The sequence below is a fragment of the Filicampus tigris genome, chromosome 19 (genome assembly GCF_054856515.1).
Source record: "Filicampus tigris isolate MCC_2025a chromosome 19, RoL_Ftig_1.0, whole genome shotgun sequence".
Taxonomy (NCBI): domain Eukaryota; kingdom Metazoa; phylum Chordata; class Actinopteri; order Syngnathiformes; family Syngnathidae; genus Filicampus; species Filicampus tigris.
In genome coordinates, this window is record NC_141235.1 from 5245987 (window position 1) to 5267842 (window position 21856).

General features: G+C 42.7%; 5 protein-coding genes across 10 annotated transcripts; 1 reads left to right on the top strand and 4 right to left on the bottom strand.

Moving 5' to 3' along the window:
- The first annotated feature begins 42 nt into the window (after window positions 1-42).
- nat9 (N-acetyltransferase 9) lies at window positions 43-2640 on the top strand. The gene is made up of 6 exons (XM_086015756.1): window positions 43-279; window positions 689-798; window positions 917-1057; window positions 1125-1184; window positions 1340-1434; window positions 2037-2640. Exons 1-6 carry the CDS (start codon window positions 203-205, stop codon window positions 2205-2207), a joined length of 654 nt encoding a protein of 217 aa, XP_085871882.1. The 5' UTR covers window positions 43-202; the 3' UTR covers window positions 2208-2640.
- lrrc59 (leucine rich repeat containing 59) lies at window positions 2205-5162 on the bottom strand. Its single transcript, XM_086015754.1, has 8 exons — window positions 4953-5162; window positions 4753-4863; window positions 4576-4635; window positions 3933-4091; window positions 3732-3836; window positions 3571-3643; window positions 3005-3220; window positions 2205-2742 (listed from the first exon to the last, which is right to left on the bottom strand). The coding sequence occupies exons 2-8, from the start codon at window positions 4852-4854 to the stop codon at window positions 2459-2461; spliced, it is 999 nt and encodes a 332-aa protein (XP_085871880.1). The 5' UTR covers window positions 4855-4863; window positions 4953-5162; the 3' UTR covers window positions 2205-2458.
- A 590-nt stretch (window positions 5163-5752) lies between these two features.
- On the bottom strand, window positions 5753-10035 carry LOC147129074 (5-hydroxytryptamine receptor 3A-like). Of its 4 annotated transcripts, XM_086017171.1 has the most exons (10): window positions 9276-10035; window positions 9039-9208; window positions 8227-8271; window positions 8012-8121; window positions 7732-7901; window positions 7052-7212; window positions 6745-6955; window positions 6531-6659; window positions 6248-6318; window positions 5753-6173 (listed from the first exon to the last, which is right to left on the bottom strand). In XM_086017171.1, exons 1-10 carry the CDS (start codon window positions 9325-9327, stop codon window positions 5958-5960), a joined length of 1335 nt encoding a protein of 444 aa, XP_085873297.1. In that variant the 5' UTR covers window positions 9328-10035; the 3' UTR covers window positions 5753-5957. The 4 variants fall into 4 exon arrangements, 3 of the variants coding, with proteins under 3 accessions (XP_085873297.1, XP_085873296.1, XP_085873298.1); XM_086017170.1 differs by having other exon boundaries at window positions 6745-7212; XR_015082636.1 differs by having other exon boundaries at window positions 6105-6173; window positions 6531-6619; window positions 6716-7212.
- Window positions 10036-10133: 98 nt separating this feature from the next.
- On the bottom strand, window positions 10134-15282 carry LOC147129075 (5-hydroxytryptamine receptor 3A-like). The gene is made up of 10 exons (XM_086017175.1): window positions 15147-15282; window positions 13432-13598; window positions 13229-13273; window positions 12989-13098; window positions 12752-12921; window positions 12423-12580; window positions 11919-12129; window positions 10763-10936; window positions 10551-10630; window positions 10134-10467 (listed from the first exon to the last, which is right to left on the bottom strand). Exons 1-10 carry the CDS (start codon window positions 15181-15183, stop codon window positions 10255-10257), a joined length of 1365 nt encoding a protein of 454 aa, XP_085873301.1. The 5' UTR covers window positions 15184-15282; the 3' UTR covers window positions 10134-10254.
- Window positions 13510-21704, bottom strand: LOC147129076 (5-hydroxytryptamine receptor 3A-like). 3 transcript variants are annotated; one of them, XM_086017167.1, is made up of 11 exons: window positions 20529-21704; window positions 19901-20067; window positions 19782-19826; window positions 19593-19702; window positions 19175-19344; window positions 18006-18169; window positions 17730-17940; window positions 16862-17005; window positions 16711-16793; window positions 16353-16620; window positions 13510-13595 (listed from the first exon to the last, which is right to left on the bottom strand). In XM_086017167.1, the coding sequence occupies exons 1-10, from the start codon at window positions 20656-20658 to the stop codon at window positions 16402-16404; spliced, it is 1443 nt and encodes a 480-aa protein (XP_085873293.1). In that variant the 5' UTR covers window positions 20659-21704; the 3' UTR covers window positions 13510-13595; window positions 16353-16401. The 3 variants fall into 3 exon arrangements, with proteins under 3 accessions (XP_085873293.1, XP_085873292.1, XP_085873295.1); XM_086017166.1 differs by lacking the exon at window positions 13510-13595 and adding an exon at window positions 15184-15320; XM_086017169.1 differs by lacking the exons at window positions 13510-13595; window positions 16353-16620; window positions 16711-16793 and adding an exon at window positions 15205-15320.
- Window positions 21705-21856: the final 152 nt, after the last annotated feature.

The following is a 21856-nucleotide window of genomic DNA, read 5'->3' on the forward strand; positions in this document are numbered from 1 at the left end:
CACACAAAAAGGGAGAGAAAAACGTCAAAGTGTTGAAGTACAAAAGTTGAAATACCGCTTATGTCCAGGGGTGGCGCAGGCTGACTCTTGTGCCGCTGAATTAGTGGCGTAGAATGAGAACGAACGCGGAAGTCCGCTTACCTCCCCGTCCAGGCGAGCGTGTACCGTTTTACTTAGACGTTAATACAGATTTATTTTCATCATGAAAATAAATGAGAACACATTACTGGAAGGCCATAAAGTCGTGTTGGTGCCGTACAATGCGGAGCACGTGCCAAGGTAATCGCCATCAACGTCAACTCAATTTTATCTACAGAGCAGTTGTCAGGGTACTCAAAGATGCATTATTGATGTTCTATTTATGTATACAAGGTGGGTCGGAGGTAGGTTTATACTTTTAAATATTTTTTTATTTTATGATGAGCTAAGTTTAGTGAATAATGGCAAATTAAATTGAGAATAAAAAAGAAGAAAAATAGTTTTAAGTAAAGGAAGGATACAAGTAATCGGAAGCAGGTCTGAGGTGGAAGGAAGGCAGAAAAAGGATGCATGAATCAAAAGTGGTAACAAGGGAAGGAAGGAGGAAAAGAAGGGGGCGTCGAACTAATCTTTTTTTAAAAGTGCATACCTACTTTTGACTTATCGTGTAATGTATATCAGCAAGTTGATTTGTTTGTATCCGTGTTAGGTACCACGAGTGGATGAAGTCTGTGGAGCTGCAGCAGCTGACGGCTTCAGAGCCTCTGACGCTAGAGCAAGAATATGATATGCAGCGCAGCTGGAGGGAAGATGCCGACAGTAAGTAAAATTAATCATTTACACCATATGCTGAAAAACAATCCACAATTCTCGATCCGCACATTCCGAAGACATTAAGATTTTTTTTTAAATTGTGTTTGATGACTTGTTTTCCCAGAGTGCACCTTCATCATCCTGGACAAGCGGCGCTGGGCGGACTCTGATGCCGAGGAGGCGCAGTGCATGATCGGAGACGTCAACATCTTTCTGACCGACCCCACGGATCCTTCTCTGGCTGAGCTGGAGATCATGATAGCAGGTCAACAAACCACCTACATTCGCCACAAGCACTCTTGTTTTAGTTAAGTTTTTGTTTTTTTTAACAGAGCCCAGTTACAGAGGCAAAGGCATCGGGAAGGAGGTGACGCAAATGATGATGCACTATGGTGAGATTTTACTGCATGTTAATACTTGTTCTTAAAACACTATGAATGATTTTTGTTGTGTTTTTTTTTCTCTGCAATTTTTTTGTGAGAAGTCGCTCTTTTTACACAGAAAAAAAAAGAAGTTTTCATTGATGATTGCTTTTGTCTTCCACCAGGGGTCGTCAAACTCAGCATCAGCAAATATCAAGCAAAAATTGGCCTAGACAACGAGGTCAGCATCGCCATGTTCAAGAAACTACACTTCCAACAGGTACAAACCATATTTATGATTATAAATATGTATTCGGTTGTTAAAAAAAAACAAAAACATACGCCAGGAATAGTCTTACTTTTATGAGAACTAAGTAGTATTGTTGATTTTTTTGTTTGTGAAACATAGTTTGAGGAAAAATAGTCTTAAGAAAATAAAATAATTCATTATGTAATTTCTGACAATACATACAGGGAAAAAAAATAATCTCAGTATTGAGTGATTTTTTTTTTTTTTTTTTTTAATAGTGGTACTGTTCAAGAATAGTTGTGCTTTTCAGAAGAAAAAAAAAAGTATCTTTTTCACCAGAAATAAGCTATACTAATGAGCCCTATTATTATTTTTTAAGAAAAATGTTATGTTACAAGAGAGGAAAAAATTTCCAGGAAAAGTCAGTCAAATTCTTGTCGTCAGCCCAAAGCTCTCTCTAATAAAAAAACTATTGCTTTGACACCAAAGAACTAGGTTAAAGTGAGCATTTAGTCGAAATGAAAGTAGTGCTTTGCCGCCATTTTGTGACATTTGTAGTCAATTATGCCTTGATTTGCAATGTGGAAGAACACAGTAGTTGAATACAAATATACATTGTACGTGTGATGCAGGTGTCCGTGTGTCAGGTGTTCAAGGAGGTCACCTTGGAGGCGGTGGTGGATGAGTCGCTTCGTCGGAGGCTGTTGCAGCAAGTCGGTCACGTGACCGAGCGGGACTACCTAGCGGCCCGCGGCGGAAGACGGGACGCCACATCACAGACGGCTACGCACACTCCCATGTGAGCTCCTTTGACAGAGGCGTGGAGTCAACACGTTTATTTCATGGCGTGATCACATTGCGAGAGGAACGCCGCAAAGTGGCGCGAGAAGACAAAAGACCCTTTTTAAAAACAGGCGGTTGTACAAAGAGCGACAATTCCATAGGAATTTTCACACGTGTGCCCCTCCGCCCCCTCCCCATTTTTGTCTTTCTGCGTGGACGAGAAGCAGCGGCGGCCATCTTAATGAGAAGATTTTCTTTCAAATGCCAGTTTTTAGCTTTTGGACGTTTGCATGAATTCCAGGAAGTCCTTGACGGCCGTGGACAGGTCGCCGGCGAGCTGGCGGACCACGCCCTCTTGCTTACGGGCCCAAGCCAGGCCCCGGTCCAGGGCGGCGTCCACCGGCACGCACACGTCCTCCCGCTTCAGCTCAGTCAGCCGGCAGGCGGCGGACATAACTGCCGCACCGAGCAGCAACAGCAAGAAGAGCTTGAATAGCAGGCCGAGCACAGAGCGGCAAGGCTTGGACGCCGCCACTGCTATGCTCTTCTTCTCAGCTGACGTGACACAAAGACACAAGATTGTTTTGAAAAACACTTCACAATGGTCAGCTCTTCTTCTGTTTGTATTATGACATTAAAATTGCATTTTGTTTCAGGGCATATTCAGAATGTCCCACAACAACAACAAAAATATGACACTACGGTATTGATCATATTTTTTCCCCAGTAAGAAGACTTTATATGATGAATAAATATTGCAGAATATTAAAAAAAAAAAGCGATTGATCTGAGCTCGTTGGCGTGGACTTTGCATTACCTGAGACCTGTCCATTCTTCTTCTTGCTCTTCTTCTCCTCTGTCTTTTTCTTCTGCTGTTGCTGCTGCTGCTGGTGTTGCTGCTCTTGGGCGGCAGCCACCTGGGCGTTGTACTCCTTCCGCCGCTTCTCCTTCTCCTCGGCCTTCTCCCGCTTGCGTGCCTCCTTCTCGCGGGCCTCGCGTTCCCGCTTCTTGGCCTCTCGCTTCTTCTCCAGCTCTGAAGGGATGAGGAAAAAGTGGTTTTCTTCATTCCAAAAAGTCACAACAACAGAAGATGGGCTTTTTATTTATTTATTCATTTTCAAATCAGGAACATTTTTCCCCAGTCCTTTTTTGAGAAAAAAAAAAGGCGTAATCTAATGATTTTTTCCCCCCGGAAAACAGTTCTACTACGAATTGAAAATTTGACAAAATAATGCAGGAAAATAATTTGGTAAAGCCGTACCATAATAAAGCTATCATTTCAATTTTTTTTTTCTAAGCACAGCTGTATTTAATAAAAAAAAAAAAATGGTAATATTACATTCGTATACAATTTGTGAAAGGTCAAACTTTCTGTTTCCTCACCTTTCTCTCTTAGAAGTCGCTTCTCTCGTGCGCGGTCAGCCTCATCCTGCAGCGTCTGCATGTACTTGAGAACCTGACAAGAAAAAAAAAAACAAAAAAACTTTTTATTTACCGGTACTTGGCATATTTTGTGCTGTTTTGTTTCCGCACATCTTTCTTACCCTGGTGGCAGACTGCTTGCACTGCTTCTCGTCCAGGCAATCTCCCGCCACCTTGGCCAGGCCCGCGTCCAGAGGATTGTCCTTCAGGTCCAACCACTTCAAACTCTTGACAGCAAAATACAAAACCCGTGCCATTAGCTTAGCGACAGCTAGCAGCAGGAAGAGAAACGCCACTTTTGTTTTGTGCATGCTTCCACCAACCCGCAGCTGGGAGAAGCTGACGGGCAGCGTGCTCAGCTTGTTGTTGTACAGGTCCAAGTGCTGCAGGCTGGACAGGTTCCCCAGGTCATCCGGCAAACGGGTCAACTGGTTTTTGCTCAGGTCCAGCTTCACCAAGTGGGTTAGGGTGCAGAACTCTGGCTGCCATGTGAAGAAGGAGAAAAACAGTTCGACAAGAGGGTTTCAAACCAGAGTTATGACTCCAGAGTAAGGTTTTAAAGCAGCGTTAGGGCTTCAATGTGGAGATTCAAGACTGGGTGAGCGTTTCAAAAAAGAGTTCTAAGGCAGGGTTAGGGTTTTAAATCAGGACTAGGTTGCAATTTCAAAACTGGGCAAGGTTTCAATTAGGGCTGTGGTTTCAAATAAAAGTTTCAGAACAGGATTAAGGTTTTCAAAGTAAGGTTTTAAGGCAAGTTAAGTTTCAAAGCTAGGGTTAATGTTTCAAAGTAACATTTAAAATCGGGGACTAAGCTATGACGTTGTTAGTGACCTTTCACAAGATAATGGGGAAAAAACGTGTTTAAAACTAAATAATTCCGCTATGTTGCTTCCACGTGACATGTGTTTAACGCAGTAAAAAATAATCTACTTAGAAGACATTTATAGGTTTAAAAATTGTACCTACCGGCAGAGAGGGTATGTTGTTGCACGACAAGTCCAAAATAGTCGCTTTGGTGAATAAAGCCTGTTGGGATAAATGTATTATTTTGTTTACGTAACGAAAGTGCTCAAGTCTTTAAATGTCCCAAAACATTAATATCGCTGCATTTTCCAAAATCTCCCCCCACACACGCAAACTCACCAGCTCCTTGACAGGCACCTCAGTGAGGTTGCACAGGCTCAAATCCATCTCATTATCGCTTACTTTATCTTTTAAGTTAAACACTTTGTTGCTTTTACTCATTTTGTCGACCTGTGGCAACACAAAAAAATGACACACGTGACTGCAATTTTGTGGCATTTTATAATTATTTACCGTTTTCTGTTGAATAGCGCACTCACCTGTTTTGTTTTATTTTTCTACGTCGTGTCAAAACTGTCTCGAAGCGAACCAAGCGACCAAACGACAGGAATTTGTTGTAAATGTAAGAAAAGAAAAGTGAAGTGAAAAAAAGGCGTTGAAGCGACGTGTGTTGAGTGTTTTGGGGCTACTCGGACTCTGAATGAAAATCCACGTCACTGATTTGAGCCGTACAGGGGAGGAGGGGTAAAGAGCAGCGCCCTCTATAACACCGGAGGACACATTACATCCCCCAAAAATATGACGTCACAAAAATGATTGCTCACGAAAATGAATAAAAATCATCTCAAATTAGTAAAATAAAATAAAATAATAATAACTAATTTAATTGAAATTACAAGACACACTCAGGATCGTCCCCTCATTTGAATAATATTTCCATCTACATTTCATGCTGACATGAAGAAATGTTATTCAAATGAGGGGACGGTCATTTGAATAACATTTCCATCTACATTTCATGCTGACATGAAGAAATGTTATTTGAATAACATTTCCATCTACATTTCATGCTGACATGAAGAAATGTTATTCAAATGAGGGGGCGGACTTAAATGTGTCTTGGGTTGGGTCTATCTAGCTTGCTAGCTAACTAGCCAGCTAGTTAGCCATGTAGCCACTGTACCTATTGTATTTAAATTTGATATTAAGTGCCTTTGAGTGTGCAAAAAAGCAGTCAAATAACTGTGAGGGTTTATCATATTTTATTATTTCATAGAGTCAGTACAAGTGGTTAGCAACACGTCTGCCTCGTAGAAAATGGAAGGATGGATTATTTCATAGGGCAGGGTTAGGTTGATGAATGTTTATTTCAGGCATGCATGCTGTACTGTTAAATAAATACTTTACTTAACATGAATATTTAAAAGGAAATCAGTTGTATATCTACTGTACTACATAGCAATGGCATGCATTTGCTGTCTCAAGCCTGTGTTTACTCAGCGCTACCGCCATAATAACAAATCCTAATGAATATTTTTTAGCTCTTATTCTTGGTGGTTTCTCCGCCAAATGAAACACATCACAGCTAAAAACAAAGACACAGCGGTGACGTAGATGATGAAAAATATTCTGTTGATTTTTAAGGTGAGTCTGGTCCAGTAGCCGGGCTTGTCCTCCTTTTCCTTCCTGCTGTCCAGAAGCAGCGTGAGGGCCTTCATCAGGTCTCTCGTCTCGTCGGAGAGTCTCTCCTGAGAGTCGGCCTGCGAAGGGTTTTGTGGATAATTGTGAATATCTGACTGATAAAGAACACACAATTTTGTGGAGTTATAGAAACCTTCAGCATTTCAGGTGGATTTTCATCTGTGGGCCCTTTACAGATGCATGTACAACTTCGACTTTTGTTCTCTGCAAACAAGCAAAGTGTCTTATTTTCATTGATGTCAATTTCAGTCGACGGCAGAGGGCGGTATAGGACAAAATGGCGGCCCACTGAGATAGATGAAAACGGGTGGGTTAATGAGCTTGATTCTTATTAGAACATATAAAGTCAGCTTGGACTTGATTTCCTCTTTGACTAAACAAAAGTATTGAAACACCATAACGGGAACCCTTTTCACCAGTAGTGCTTCGATCTCCGCTGACCGTCGCGTCCTCGCCGCCGGTATCTTTTTCCATCAGGTACATGGCGAAGATGGTCTCCAGCAGGCTGAGCAGCATCAGAGCAAAGATACCGATGCAGTAGACGGCTGAGGGGGCGGGGTCAGCGGACGGCGTCAATTAATGGGAAAGCAAGTCAGTTTACCTTGGGAGCTCTAATTTCACGCGGCTGACCTATGAGAGGGATTTTGTTGGAGGAGCAGGGCAGGATCTCGTTGAGGATGAGCTGCATGACGGTGACGGCCAGCAGGACGGTCACCTTGAAGCTCAGCTTCTCGCCTCCCCTGTCCGAGATGAAGAAGGAGGCCAAGTCCAGAGCCAGGAAGAAGAGGACGGGCAGCAGGAAGTTGATGATGTACAGCACCGGCCTCCTCTTCATGTTGATCTGAGACATCCCGACAAAAGCTTGGAAACAACCAAAACCAGTGGGAAGGGCGGTGATTCTCAAAGCGTGGTACAGTATCCGTGGCAAACTACTCACAGTATAAACAATCATGTCTTGCTGGATGCCGAACTCGCTGCTGGTCTTGTTGACGACGGTCATGCCGACGAAGATCCACTCGTTCTGCGTGCGCATTACCTCCCGCGACCACTTGGTGGCCTCGGCGGAGCTGAGCGAGTGAAGCAGCTGGAGTTCCTGCACTGAGACACGCATCGGGTATTCGTAGTTACTCGAGTATTCATTTTTCTGACCAGTTTTTACTATTACTCCTGACATTTGGAAACGTATATACTGGCCGCCCACGAATAGCAAAAATCCGCTTATAAGTGATGCCCTTTTAACTGCATTCATGAAAAAAAAACTAAACAAATAAATAAATATAGATATGCCAATACCGCCGCTATTTTTTGTTCAGTTAATAGCTATTTTGGTCGAATTCTCCTGGATATTGGGTGCACTGTAATTCTACGTTTAACCACTAGATGGATGTAAGCTTATTTAATGAGATAGTGTAAATTGTAAATCACACACTTCCTAACCGGATGTAAGACAAAAATGCCATTTTAAATATGGACAAAATATGTTTACACATGCTAAATACCAGATGTTAGTATATTTCACTTTTGATGCGAAACTTTCAATGCATGTATAAAAGAACCACTATTCTAATCGCGGATTTCACTTATTTTCGACCTGCGGAGTGTTTTGATGAGCCTCACATGAGTGGACCACAGACTTGAAGGTGAGGTTGCAGCTCTGCTGGTCGAAGGGGAACTGGTAGATGTGCAACTTGCACGTGCTGAGCAGCACCTGGTCGTTCTGCACGTGCACGCGGCCGCTGCTGAAAATGGTGAGGTAGGGGCTCGGGGGGGCCTTGTCCTTCTCTATCCTGCACGAGAACAGCACGCTCCAAACGTCATGCTCCAGCAGGCTTGGCGACATTTCGTCACATTTTGGTTTGAGGGTTAGTTGAATCAGGTGGAACAGTGTTCTGCTTACATTTCTTCAATGGTGAGATCTGGTTTCCAAAACAATTCAGTGGGAAGACAGATGCTCTTAATCCCGCAAAACTGCTCTGGGTCCCAAGAGATGTGATCATTGTGCCAGCTCTGAGCAGGGAATAAAATGAGAAGAATGACCCCAAAAGTCTGTCCATTTTTAAATTGAAAGGAAAAAAAAATATTAGAGCGAAAAAAAAAGTGCTTTGAACGAACCGTGAAAATCCAAACGTAGGGAATGAAGGTCTGGTCTATCTCCCTCTGTTTGCAAAAAGAAAAGTTACTAATATTGAAATGCGTTCAAGTGTAAATAAGAAGTTGTTGTTGAAGGGGAGGATGACCTACCCCCGATCTGGCAACCCTCCCTCGGTTAATTATTCATTTAATATGACGGAAGGCGCTAATTACAGCTTAGAAAGCCTTCAAGCAGCATCAGGGTCGGATCGGTTAACCGCAAAATCATTTGAAGCTTTCTGTCTTGTTGAAGATGTCACCTGGCAACCATTGACACCATTTATGGGATTGATCAATTATGGAATAGATATGCACATACAGCCCTTCCTTTGGTTGTCGCTTGACGTCAGCCTAATTGCAACACAAATATTTGTACTTCACACATTGAAATATTGTCATATTCCAGAATTTTACATTCGCAATCAGCTTAGGGTTTTTTCTTAATTATTTTTTCATGTACTTCGTATACGTCTTAAACTTAAAATCTATTTTCCAATAAAGGTTTTGTCCGTACCTCCTAATTGCACTATTTTATTGTTTTTTTTTTTTTATTCTAAATTAATTATACGGATGTATCCAAAATATTTTCTAAAACATTTACTATTAAGATTTTTGTTAGCTTAAAAATTGCAGCGCTAAAGCAAAGACGCATAAAATGACAATAAATAAACACTCCATAAGATTTTATATATATACTGTACGTAAATATTCAATCAAATTCAGCAATAAATACATTCTAGAGACGTGTGAGACACCGAAGCTGTTCAAATAAATAAATAAATAAATAAACTAACCACATCTAGAATGGCGTAGACGATGACCTCCAGAGAAACCACAGTTGGGTTTTGGTAGTTTTTGACAGGCCTGGTCATGGAGGACAAAGTGCTGTCTGTGGTCAAGTTGAGGTGGTCCAGCACCTCGTGGTAAGAACACACTCGCTCCGAGGATGCCGCACCTGCACAGCCTAATTTGGCCAACCACAATTCAACAACAAACAAACCAACAAACAATAAAGTCAATCATGAGCTCACCGGCGAGGAGGAGTATGAAGGAGAAGAAGAAGGATCCAGAAGCGAGCATCATGACGGAGTGAGCATGTTCGATTTGATCGGTGTGGAAATAGAGAGAGGCAAAACAAGGGCTGGGCTACGTTTAAATCCCACAAGTCCAAATTGCAAATGCAATCATGCATGGCGCCAGTAGCTGCTCATTACCTCCTCATTTGTGGTCATATTCATTCTTGTCTGTCTGACTGACCACTTTAATACTCAAATATCACTCTCACTCCGTGTTTGATATTCAATGATAGCATATGTTGGCATTGCAGGAAAAATGCTTTCATGAGTAACTGTATTGTTGTCAATGCTCAAATCGTGCCTTTGGGACTAAATATTTTTGTTTTGAAGGGGAAAAAATGTTTCATTAGCTTCTTTGGAGAAATATTGTCTGCACGGCTGTGTAGGCCATTCAAACAGATTTTTTTTTCCCCACACACGTTATTCAAATTGGGTCTCATTTGAAATCTGACAAAGTGTCAATTTTGTTTTTGTGGCTATGGCAACCCATAATAACCCTTGACTTGATCCAAAATGTGTGTTATTTTGGGATTGAAAATACCACAAAGTTTCACTTAATTCATTCGATTTTTTTTGCCAATCGGATTTCTCATTTTGGGTCTCATTTGAAAGCTGAGGTAGTGCAGAATGTGAAACAAGTGAGAAACGTCACCCCCATTTTGATTTTATGGAAACAGGAGCAAATTTAAATCTGTTTTTTTTTCAACTGTAAACCAGCGTCTTTACCCATACAAAACTGTCGGAAACACTGCGATCTAGTGGCGAGAAAGCGCAATTGCAGTCGTGTTCTAAGTAAGACACTCGATACAAGAGTATGTTTCCCCCGCTACATTTATTCTGTATAATCATGCTCAGCAAAGACAGCACGCAAAAACACACTTCAAGACACATTAATAACAGTAATGTGTGTTAATAACTAGCACTGCGCACAGTGCTAGGTCCACTTGGAAAAGAGAATCGTCAAAAAGAGGCTGACAACAGTCAGGTAGACAATGAAAAAGATTTTGTTCACTCTGGCGGCCACTTGTGTCCAGTATCCCGACTTGTCCTTCTCCTTCCTGCCATTGAGCAGCACGGTCAGCGTTCGTTCCATCTGCCTCAGCTCGCCCGACAGCTTCTCCAGCGTTTGGCACAGGGCGCTCTGAGCCTTGGGGAAAAACAACTTGGGGGGGTTAAATCGGACAATGTTGTAAATCAATGTTGGCACTCACCGGAGATGTCGAGACTCACCTCTTTAGTTACCGGCATCAGATCCGTTGGAGTTTCGGGCATCGAATAAAAGACCCCGCCCTGCGTCCATGCTTGCACTTCTGCAGGCAAATTTCACAAGTCACAATAAAAAAAAATTTTTTAAATAGAATGACAAATCCATCACCATGATAAATAACCCCGACGCGGACTTCCCGGCAATCTCACGTCCGCTGACCAACTTTGCTTCTCACCTCCCTGTTGTTTGTGGCAGCTGGTTTGCACGTTTCGCTCGTCGCTTCTTCCATCTCCATCGGCGTCCACGTCATCGCTGTCACTTTTGTTGTCTTTCTCCATCAGGTGCTTCACAACGATGGTCTCCAGGAGGCTGAGCAGCATCAGAGCGAAGATGCCCATGCAGTACACAGCTGAGGGTGGCATCATTGCCATTTGACAATGTTCGTAAGATGTATGAAAGTGTATCATTTATTATATGCAGCGCATCCGGAAAGTGACGACACTTGTACCTCAAAAATAGGGCGTGACCATTTTATTTGATTGTGCGATTTAATTGACTGAAATTAACTCTTAAAATCTGCCATTTTTTTCCTTGCCCCAAGATGTACATCATAAAATGAACCCAGAGCCGTCGCTCTCTGTCGGCGTAAAAAGCAGGATGTAAGAGGATTTTATTAGTTGTATTAAGTTCATTTTTGTCTTCCTTGTTATCTATATTTTGATTGATTCGTTTATTACAGACAATTGTCTGTAATAAACAAATCAATCTAAATAAAGAGGATTTTATGTTCAGTCATCTTCAGACAAAACGAGGCTGAGCTGAAATACTTCTTGTTTTTATTCTTCTTTCAAATTCAGTTTCAGACAAAAAAGTGTGCCGCAGTCTAGTGGTTGACACTCAAACCCGGAAATTTTAACGGAGAAGTGATTACCGTCTCAAATCATGGGTCCTTATTAAAACAAATGGAACAGCAATTAATCAGTTCCAGCCTCCAAGAAGAAAAAAAAAAACGAAATAAAAATTTCAAGCGTGTTTTTCCCGCAAAAAATAATGCACTGAACAGGATTTGCACCACACAGTCTAAAAACAGTCGGTTTGAAAATATTGTGTCAAAAATGGACCGATCCACTACTAGGGTCAATTTGACCCAACTTTCTGGGTTGTTTTCTGCAAAAAGAACACAAAAAATGGATAGTTTTGTACAAAACAACACAAGAAAGTGGGTCAAATTGACCCGATTAGTGGATCGGTCCATGTTTCACCCCAAATTGTGTTCGTTTTTAACCCAACTGTTTTTAGAGTGTATGGTGCATTATTTCTTGCGGAAAAACACGCTTTTTCTTTTTTTTTTTTTTGTATTTCCGAATGCTGAGTCAATGAAACGTACTTACCTATGAGCGGGATGGAGTTGGAGGAGGAGGGCAGGATCTCGTTGAGGATGAGCTGCAGCACGGTGACGGCCACCATGACGGTCACCTTGAAGCTCAGCTTCTCGCCGCCCGCGTCCGAGATCAAGAAGGAGGACAAGTCCAGCGCCAGGAAGAAGAGGACGGGCAGCAGGAAGTTGATGATGTACAGGATGGGCTTCCTCCGCATGTTGATCTGGACAATCATGGCAACGTTTGGCAACACAACAACACTTCCCCGGCTGAAAAACGGACCCAATTTATCTGTTTTTGAGCTTTTGACTACAGATTCTTTATTTTTTGTTCAGCCCCGCAACACAAATCCTTTGTGCCAAAATTTCCTCTGTGCCACTTAGATGGATCCCCGGCTGAAAAACGGACCCAATTTATTTATTTTTGAGCTTTTGACTACAGATTTTTTTTTTTTTTTGTTCAGCCCCGCAACACAAATCCTTTGTGCCAAATTTCCATGAAGTTGCGCGGGCGGACCGTGTAGACGATGACGTCCTGGTGGTCCGGGCTGCTGGCTTTGATGGTGGTCACGTTCAAGTTGAGGAAGATCCATTCGAACTGCGTGGGCATCAAATCGCGCGACCACTCGGTGGCCTGGGTGGAGTTGTTGCTGGGCTGCAGGCGCAGGTCCTTGGCTGCGGCGGAAGTCGGGAATTCGTTAGCGCCCCGCGATCGGGAGGGGATGATGTGGTGCGATTTGATCCCGGGCGGATTTCCAGATTATATTTTCAAAAACATTGTTCGGTTACCGATAAGCATCCATTGTGAAATGCCGTTGCACTTCCTTGTTGTTTAGTGCAACTCACCCGAGTGTATGATAGACTTGAAGGAGAGGTTACATCTCTGCGTGTCGAAGGGGAACTTGTAAATGTTCATGCGACACATGCTGAACAGCACTTGGTCATTTGTGACCTCCACCAGGCCGTCGGCACTGACGGTCACGTAAAGATTCGGGGGGGCTTTGTCCTTCTCGGCCCTGCACGGAAACATCGGCGATTGGCGTTGCTGGGCTCCACGCTTGGGCAGGACGCTTGGTCACTTACATCTCCTCGATGGTGAGATCCGGCTTCCACAGAATGCCAACGGGAATAGACACATTATTGATCCCGCAGAACTCTTGGGGATCCCAGGAGATGTATTCATTGTGCCACCTCTGAAAAACCACCAAAAAAGCTTTCAACTATCAAGTTTGAAGTCTCATTTGAATTGATGATATATTGTTTCAAAGAGCTATGTTTTAGTACAATTACTGGGATCATCTAAATCCAGAAAGCAGAACTCACCGTGACGGTCCAGACGTAAGGAACAAACTTCTGCTCCTTCTCCACCTGGAAAGTGGACATCTCATTTGAATAAACTTCCGATTGTCTAGTTGCCCACCCGTGGTTTTGGGAGATTCTCGGAAAAGGGTCTGCGTGGACGTTCATTGCAACGTACGTTTCCGTTCATTTTGCAACAGTGTCAATAAAGTTTACGTATCATTTACCACATTGAGGATGGCGTACAGCAGCACCTCCAGGGAGACGTGAGTCGCTCTCTTGTAGTATTTGACGGGCCGTGTCATGGAGAAGAGCTCGTTGGCTCGAGTCAGGCCCAGGTGGTTTAAGACATCCTGGTAACTGCAGCCGGCCGGCTCCGATGTCCCGCCGTCTGCTGAAATGGAGAACACAACCAACAATCTTGCCTTGAGATACGAGTGACCAGACTTACAGGTTTTTTTTTTTGCTCTACACATTTTTTTTTTTCTTTGACTTGGGAGCAAAAATTGGAGATACAATTGCTGTATGGCGGCAACAATTCCTCCAAAACAGGTTCGAAGCTGTTTAATGCCACTCCCGGTTGAAGAGTATTGTCAAACTAAACATAAAATAAAGAGAATGGCATGTCGCATATTTAAAACAATATTTGCATGTCTTCCTTATCCTCTGTGAAGAACAACTAATAATCATTAAGGCTTTCCGAGGCGTATCCATCCCCATGTGAAGTATAGAGTATCCATATGTATCCACACAACTTCACACAAACGGTTGACACCTGCAGGCTTTTCTGGTGGACAGCAATTCATTGTTCCATGAATCACAGCAAGTCATCCAGGGTCTGAAGTGACAAAGCAGCCCCGCACCATCTCACTACCATGGCCACGTTTGATTGTAGGCATTATGTTTATTTTCTATCCAATGCTGTGTCATTTTTACTCCCAGAAAATTCTATTTTTATCCCATCGGCCCACCTCATATTTATCCAAAAGTTTAAGGGACATCCGTATAATTCTTAGCGAATGTTCTTTCAACAGTGGTTTTGACCATGGAAGAAATTTTTGCTGAGCCAAGAATACTGACCTAAACCGAGGCCAGTTTGGATGTGGTTCTGGGTTCTTTTGTGACTTCCGGGATTACCCATCATTGCACTCTTGACTAATTTAGGTGGCTGACCACTTCGGGGGGAAGGTTCACCACAGTTCCCAAATATCTCCATTAGTGGATAATGGCTCTGACTGTGGCTCACTAGAGTCGCTTCATCCTCAAATGACTTCACTTTGTTCTTTAAGTGCTTTGGATCATGGCATGACATGTTTCTTGATCAGATTTCCTAGCTTGATTCAATTTGTCTGACAAGTGTTATTCAAGTGACTTCTTGACTCAACAAATCTGGCGGTTTAAGGCCTGGGTGTGGCCACTGAAATTAAACCCGACGTTACAACAACTGTTGGAAACAGTTTTAATTGATGATTCAACAAGTACTTGTTTTTACATTTTACATTTCACCGTTTAGAAACTGCATTTTGCAATACATTGGGTTGTATTTGTGAGATATTAAAATCGGTTTGATGATCTGAAATGTGTGATACAAAAATAAATAAATCATAATAATTATAACCTGAAATCAGGAAGGGAGCAAATACTTCTTCACAAGAGTGCCAGCCTGTGGCAATGTTTTTAAGGGACATTCTCACGCCATCAAACATAATCTCAACTTTAGTATTGAACTAGTAACCTGGTCAATTCTGCTCATCTTCCATATAAAACACACTTACAGACCCCCAAGCCCACCGTTTGACATTTTTCGCCGCAAACAAACACACCGCATGCTTTATAGTGCAAATAAACAGTATATATATATATATATATATATAAATACAAGCAGCATTGTAAAATCAATAAACAGACATTCATTCATTCATTCATGTGTGATGCTGCTTACCAGAGAAAATGAGGAGGGAAAGGAGGGCTGCGAACATGCTGAAGTCACTGGCACACAGTCAAGCAGTCGCTTCCGCGGTGCGCTTTATGAAGGAGGAGCGACGAGCGGACGTGGCGTTGCGGTTCTTCCATTGCGATGGTGATGATGTTTTAATGCCATGCAGGGCCCTTAAAACTAAGAGAGGCAATTTAGTTAAACACGTGTAGGTTAAGAGGCTATCGATGACCATGTCCATATGACATGAACATACATGACATGAACATACACACGCATCCATTAGCTCATTGCTGACATCTCGGTTGGAATCAATGTGGATTCTTCGATTATGTGGATTAAATGTGGATTTAGAGGCTCCAAATAGCCCGATAAAAAAAGAAAAATAACCTCATTTTTGTTATATTGGCCAAGAGTGTTTATAATTATAGAGAAAAATAACCTTGTGTTTGTATTATCATAGTAAGCAAAAATATTACCATGTAAACATCAACCTCATTTCAAGTATCATGAAGAAAAAATAAACTTATGATGAACCAACAAAAAACATTTTTACTATCAAAAAAATTCTATTATTTATCATAAACAAAATGGAACTATTTATTATCAGATAAAAAAAAATTCTTGCTATAAAACAGAAGAAAACAAATTCGAATTAAAAAGAATTTTATTATTATAACAAAGCTTATTATAAGGAACAAAAACAATTTAGTTGATTAGATTTGTATCTTATTTCAACGATAAAATGAAGATCGCGCCCTTACTAAAAAAAACAACAACAAAACACATTACTTGGCATATAATGACACATTCCATGATAATGTAGTGTTTCTCAACCTTTATAGAGCCAAGGCACATATTTTACATGGGGAAAATCTCATGGCACAGCACCAAACAAAAACGAGGTATACATACTGAAACAATGATGACCTCCTCTCAATTTAATCCGAGCCTGTTAAATTGAACAAAAACGTTATCGTTCTGTCGTATGACTGGCAAAATCCACGTTGACTGTACCTTCTGCCATCTAGTGGGAAGAGGATTTCATTATTCTTTCTGTCACTAAACCGTACGTCACCGGCATGGACAGACGAACAAAGGCACGTTACTTGCAGTAAATAAAATCGGAATTTGGGCGGAAAAGAAATGGAAACTAAGAGAAAAGTGAACCGTCCCCCACAAAACACAGTGGTTGGGGAGTTGATGACTTACTACATATTTTCACCCGAAGTTACATTGAGGGTATTCAAAACAGAGACATCTAACTGATCCACTCGCGGAAGAGGAGTGAAACAAAGAGCGTGGAGACGGCCAAGTAGACGAAGAAGAAGCCTTTGTTGATTTTGCTGGCCAAGCGGCCCGATTTCCTGCTGTCTTTCTTGCCGCTATGCTGCACGCTCAGCGCCCTCTGCACCTCTTTCAGCTCGTTCACCACCAGCAGCAACAGCTGCGACTCCGCGCTCAGCACGCCGCAGCTGGCCTGCACACAAGTTGTCGCGCTTTGGATCGCACCGCCGCTGCTTCAATAAACTATATTTCACAATATTCCTGATGTGTAGTGACGCTTTACCTCCTGCGGTACAGGTTGCGGGTTTTTTTGTTTCTCTCCGCCCAACGCGCACGCACACAAAGATCCCGATTGTTTTGTCTCTTCTGAAAACACACGGCGGGTTAGCGTGGGCGCATCGCGTTTCAGCGGGTGTGTGCGCGTAGAGGCGTACCCGGGTCGGACTGATCGGGCGGATCTATCTCCGGTTTGCTCCCGGCGCACTTCTCCAGCAGGTCGCCCTCAGTCAGGTAGGCCACCGTGATGGTCTCCAGCAGGCTGAGCAGCATCAAGGCGAAGATGATGATGCAGTAGGTGGCTGGAGGGAGGGAAAACATACAATTGTTGCGCGTGTCTTGCTGAAGCGGGGATTTTGACACTGATTGTTCAAATTTGAGAGAATGCGTTAAAAAAAAATGGTTCGCGTACTCCAGTCCAGATGGCCAAAACAGCACATCACATACAGAACCATAAATCGCAGTACCAAAACTGGCCTGTGAGTGGCAGTGTGATGCCACAGGACATCCAGACTGCCAGAAAATAAAATAGAAATATTTGTCACGATTTGGCTCCATTGTTTTACCTGTTGCCAGGGGCGGAGCTATGGGTGGGCCCCCCTAGATTGACAGACTGCCCACCCAATGAAATTCATGAAAAAAATATATAGTTTTAATTTTTTTGTGAATTATTATTCAATTATTTTTGAATTTGTGTTTTGCTGTGTTTTTATTTTATTTTATTATGGCATATAATTTTTATGGCAGCTTTGTGGTTGTCTAAGGAAGATCTGAATTTCATATTATTCAGTTTGTCATGTTATTTGAATATACGAAGTGTCGGGACCGGAGGATTGCGCTCAGTGAGAGAAATATTTAGGCCCACCTTGATTTTTCCAGGCCCACCCATTAGCCACCGTCTGGCTCCGCCCCTGCCTGTTGCACTCACAAATCACGCCAACGTGAGTATCCCTGTCGCGCTACCAGTGGATTGCGAAACATTACACGTCCGGGCCCTGGAACGACTTCTCGAGACTACAGGCGTACCTATGAGCGGCGTCCTGTTGGACGTGGACGGCAGGATGTCGTTGAGGATGAGCAGCAGCACGGAGATGGCGAGCAGCACGGTGACCTTGAAGCCCAGCTTCTCCCCGTGGCGCTCCGGGATGAAGAAGGAGGCCAGGTCCAGGCACAGGAAGAAGAGGATGGGCAGCAGGAAGTTGAGGACGTGCAGCAGGGGTCGCCTCTTGATGACGAACTGGGAGGACAGGGGGTTGACGGCACGCTCGCCCTTTTTACGGGAACGTTCGGAAACTGCTGTACCGTGTACACCAGCTGATCCCACACTTGACTGTTGTCCATGGTGATATTGTTGCTGCTCACGGACATATGGAGGAAGTCCCACTCTCCCTGGGAATGCATCAGGGCTTTGGTGGACTCGGTAGCCCGCGACGAGTTCACCACTGGGATGATACGCAGGTGTTTAGCTGCGGAGAGGACGATAAGTGTCAGGAAAAAAAAAAGTAGGTGATGTACACACTTTTGAAATGAAATTATTTAAGCAGATGCAAGGAAGGAATGAAACAAAGTACGAAAAGGAAGGAAGGACAGAGACGGAAAGGAGAAAAGAAGAGGGAGGTAGGACGTATAGCTGGAAACAAGGATGCAAGGAAGGAAGGACGAGAGAAGGAAGGAAGGATGGATGAAGGAATTAAGTCAACTGGGCTATGAAGGGGGAGGAGGGAGGAAGGTGGGAAGGAAGGACGGATGGGAGTGGGGGTGAAAGGACACAAGGATGCTAAACTAGAAAGGAAGAAGTAAGGGAGGAAACCAAGGCAGGGAGGGACTAAGAAAGGAAGAAAGGAAAGACAGGTATGTATGAAAGGATAGATGGATACAAGGATGTATGGAAGGAAGGATGGCAGGAATTAAACCATAATGGATGGAAGGAAGGCAGGATGGACTATAGGAAGAAATGAAGGATAGAAGGGACATGGATGGTTTGGAAGGATGGAAAGTAAGAGGAGAAGAAGGGAGGGGGGGGGGCAGAAAGAATAGAAGGCAGGAATGAATCAAGGACGTATCTAAAGGATGGCTCGGAGGAAGCATGGATGAAAGAAGACGAATGATGAGGGAGGAAAGAATGGAAGGAAAGAAGGCAGGAAATAACGCTGTACGAAAGGAAGGAAAAAGGAAGCATGAAGGATAGGTAAAGTAGGGAGGAAGGATGGAAGGAAGGAAGGAAAAGAGGATGCGGAGAAGGAAGGAAGAAAACAAGGGTGTCATGTATTCCTAACCCTGGCCTTAAATCGTGATTGTAAACATCAACTACAAACCTGAACCCAGGCCAGAAACCCTATTTTGCAACCCCCACTTTGAATTAACAACCCAAAAAGAAAGTATGGCCTAATAAATACATCTACACGTGGCGCACATTCTAAAAATAGCGTATACCTACTCTAGAAGGTGTATTTCTGTGCAAAACGGCTTACACTGGAAAACTGTGGAGGCCAGCGATACGTTGCAGCGCTGCGTGTCGAAGGGGAACTTGTGCACGTCCATCATGCACATGCACACCGCCCGTATGTCCTGATCCAGGCCGACGGTCCCGTTGTGCTTGACCAGCAAGTACGGGGTGTGCTGCGAGTTGTCTTTCTCCACCCTGACAAAACACGAGCCATAATGGACTTATATGTTCTACCGCTGACCGCATTGGTGTTTACAGTACTTGCACATAATGGAGCCTCTGGTACTGCAAAGTCATTTATTTTCTAAAACACAATACAGTACTGTAGGGAGTCAACAAACAGCAGGTCATGGACTTTACGGACTTTATGCGGAGATGTGTACACGGAGAAAAAAAACAAGACCTGACTCGTTCATATGATTTGGTGCGTCGCGTCGACTTACATCTCGAGGACGCCGATATCGGGTTTCCACAGCATGTCAGCGGGAAGGGTAATTTCCGTGATCCCGCAAAAATCGCCCGGTTCCCAAAAGATGCGTTCGTCCGTCCAAGACTGCAGACGGTAGTGGATTACGGACCAATTAGCGGGGCACAGCGCGAGCGCGGAAACGACAGCGTCGTCATCCACTCACCATCATCATCCAGAGGAACGGAATGAAGGTTTGCGTTTTCTCAATCTGAAAGGAAGCGGGTGCGGAAACGTCACCGTCAAATTTATGCTAATGTGACCTGTGCGAATTCGACTACTGACCACGCCCAGGATGCCGTAGAGGAGGATGTTGAGCTCCACCAGGGAGAGACGCGTGTGGTCCAGGACGGGCCGGGTCAGCTGGAAGGCTCGGCTGCCGGAGGTCAGGTTCAGATGGTCCACGACATCCTGGTAGCTGCACACCTTGACCTGGGAGGCCCCTCCCACACCTGGCCCATGAAGTTGCTCAGTGAACTTTCAACGTTTTCCAAGTTTAATTCCATTTTGATGAGTTGATTTGATTCACATATGAATCAATAATTCACAGGATACATAACCGGGATATTAACATTGTCTGGAAAAATAGTTTCTCATATGAATTAAAAATCCAATTTTATTTTATTATTTATTTATTATCGTTTACACATGAATCCATTATCCACCTTTGAGACATAATTAAATGAATTAGTCACAGATACTGAGATTTTTTTTTTTTTTTTTACCATATTTTTGCACATGAATCCAAAAGTCAACATGCTAAAATAAAGAAAGAATAAAAACAGAATGTTTAAATGGCCTACAACCTAACGTATGTAAAAATCAGCTGGCAAATGTGTTGATGTAGTTTTACATCAATAAAAAATTTTTTTTTTAAAATGCAAAATTAAAACGCTCAACTTTTTGCTCTTACCTGAGAGGATGAGGACAATGAGCAGCACTTTCATGGTGGCTGTGATGTGAGGCTCAGCGGTCCGAGAGCGTTTTAAACCTGAGATGAGAAACCCCTCCCACTGACATTGCGCGCTAAAGAGGACACACATCAGGCGTTGGCGTGTCTCCCGGAAGGGCCGACACCATGGGCCTGTTACGGCTCGAAGGCTGCAGCGTGGGAAATAAAAGCAGGTGGCAAAACGGAGGCGCCCGAGAGGAAGCAGGTAATGCGCTTTTGAGGAGGAACTCCAGCGTTGTGAGTGGAAATAATGGAATAGTGGAAAACCGACAAAAGCTCCGCGCACACATCCAAAAGTCCATTAGGGTGACACTTGATCACCCAAAATGACATTGTAATGACATTAAGCACAAAACCACTCATTTGTATACCGACTTTGCAATTATTTTCCAGTGAAGAAAGTTTCACAACAGGAAGTTGAACAATCAGTGTGAGAAGTCGATTTTCAAGGCTTTTATAACTGAATTAGATGATGTGCAATTAGAACTCTGCGTTTGTTTTTTGTTTGTTTTTTTCCCTGTACTTTATGGGGGAGGATTACGAAAATGAGTCACATTTTTCCTAGGCTAAAGAAAAGATTTTTAATTGCCCTTTTTCAACCAGTCCGGTATTGCAACAATGCATTTTTGTCATTGATTACAGCACATTTTGATCAGAGATGGCTGTGTGTGTCACTAAACATATTTTTGACACTGATTTGAAAAATGTCAATGTCAAATTTACATTTTTTCTAGCACATCAGTTTTGTAATTCTAGCTATGGCGTTTCAAAAAAAACCAAAAAAACTGTGCTGAACCTAACCCTTCATTCTCAAAAATGACTAAATATATTATTATATTACCACTTGTATTGCTATCATATTATGATGATGATGTTGATGATGAAAACCTGAAAAAAAAATAGGGCAAATTTGGAATCAGTGCAAAAAAATGCATCTAGAAAAGTTCACTTGCATCTCTGATTTTTAAAAAGAAAATGTAGACTAATGGTATTTTAAAGCATGTTATCTTCAGATTTGGGGGGCTTTAATAAAAATATCAAAATATTTCTTCAAATAAATGTGATATTTTAAAATATTTTTAAAAACTGTAACTTATTTATGTATATGGTCATAGTGTCTCAAAAAACATGTTCAATTGCCTTGAGTGATTTTGACAACAATTTATGGGAGAGGGAAAATAAACCACACACTGACGTGAATGAATCCACACAGCATTCATTCGACTTTGATCGAAAGAGCGCAACCAAAATATGAAATTGATAAAAAACAACACTTTCAAACTCAGCTG

Coding starts and splice junctions, on each gene's coding strand:
- LOC147129075 (XM_086017175.1), bottom strand. CDS start 15,183: ATGTTCGCAGCCCTCCTTTCCCTCCTCATTTTCTCTG. Junction 12,922..12,988: donor GATCTCACCATCGAGGAGAT/GTAAGTGACCAA, acceptor GTTTCCGTGCAG/GGCCGAGAAGGACAAAGCCC. Junction 12,130..12,422: donor AGGACGTCATCGTCTACACG/GTCCGCCCGCGC, acceptor ATGATTGTCCAG/ATCAACATGCGGAGGAAGCC.
- LOC147129076 (XM_086017167.1), bottom strand. CDS start 20,658: ATGTGTGTCCTCTTTAGCGCGCAATGTCAGTGGGAGGGGTTTCTCATC. Junction 20,068..20,528: donor CATTGTCCTCATCCTCTCAG/GTAAGAGCAAAA, acceptor TTCATGGGCCAG/GTGTGGGAGGGGCCTCCCAG. Junction 16,794..16,861: donor GCCCGATCAGTCCGACCCGG/GTACGCCTCTAC, acceptor GTGTGTTTTCAG/AAGAGACAAAACAATCGGGA.
- nat9 (XM_086015756.1), top strand. CDS start 203: ATGAAAATAAATGAGAACACATTACTGGAAGGCCATAAAGTCGTGTTG. Junction 280..688: donor AATGCGGAGCACGTGCCAAG/GTAATCGCCATC, acceptor TATCCGTGTTAG/GTACCACGAGTGGATGAAGT. Junction 1,058..1,124: donor GCTGGAGATCATGATAGCAG/GTCAACAAACCA, acceptor TTTTTTTAACAG/AGCCCAGTTACAGAGGCAAA.
- LOC147129074 (XM_086017170.1), bottom strand. CDS start 9,327: ATGATGCTCGCTTCTGGATCCTTCTTCTTCTCCTTCATACTCCTCCTC. Junction 9,209..9,275: donor CTTCATACTCCTCCTCGCCG/GTGAGCTCATGA, acceptor TGGCCAAATTAG/GCTGTGCAGGTGCGGCATCC. Junction 6,319..6,530: donor CGGAGATCGAAGCACTACTG/GTGAAAAGGGTT, acceptor GCTTGTTTGCAG/AGAACAAAAGTCGAAGTTGT.
- lrrc59 (XM_086015754.1), bottom strand. CDS start 4,854: ATGAGTAAAAGCAACAAAGTGTTTAACTTAAAAGATAAAGTAAGCGAT. Junction 4,636..4,752: donor AGGTGCCTGTCAAGGAGCTG/GTGAGTTTGCGT, acceptor TTATCCCAACAG/GCTTTATTCACCAAAGCGAC. Junction 2,743..3,004: donor GAAGAATGGACAGGTCTCAG/GTAATGCAAAGT, acceptor GTGTCACGTCAG/CTGAGAAGAAGAGCATAGCA.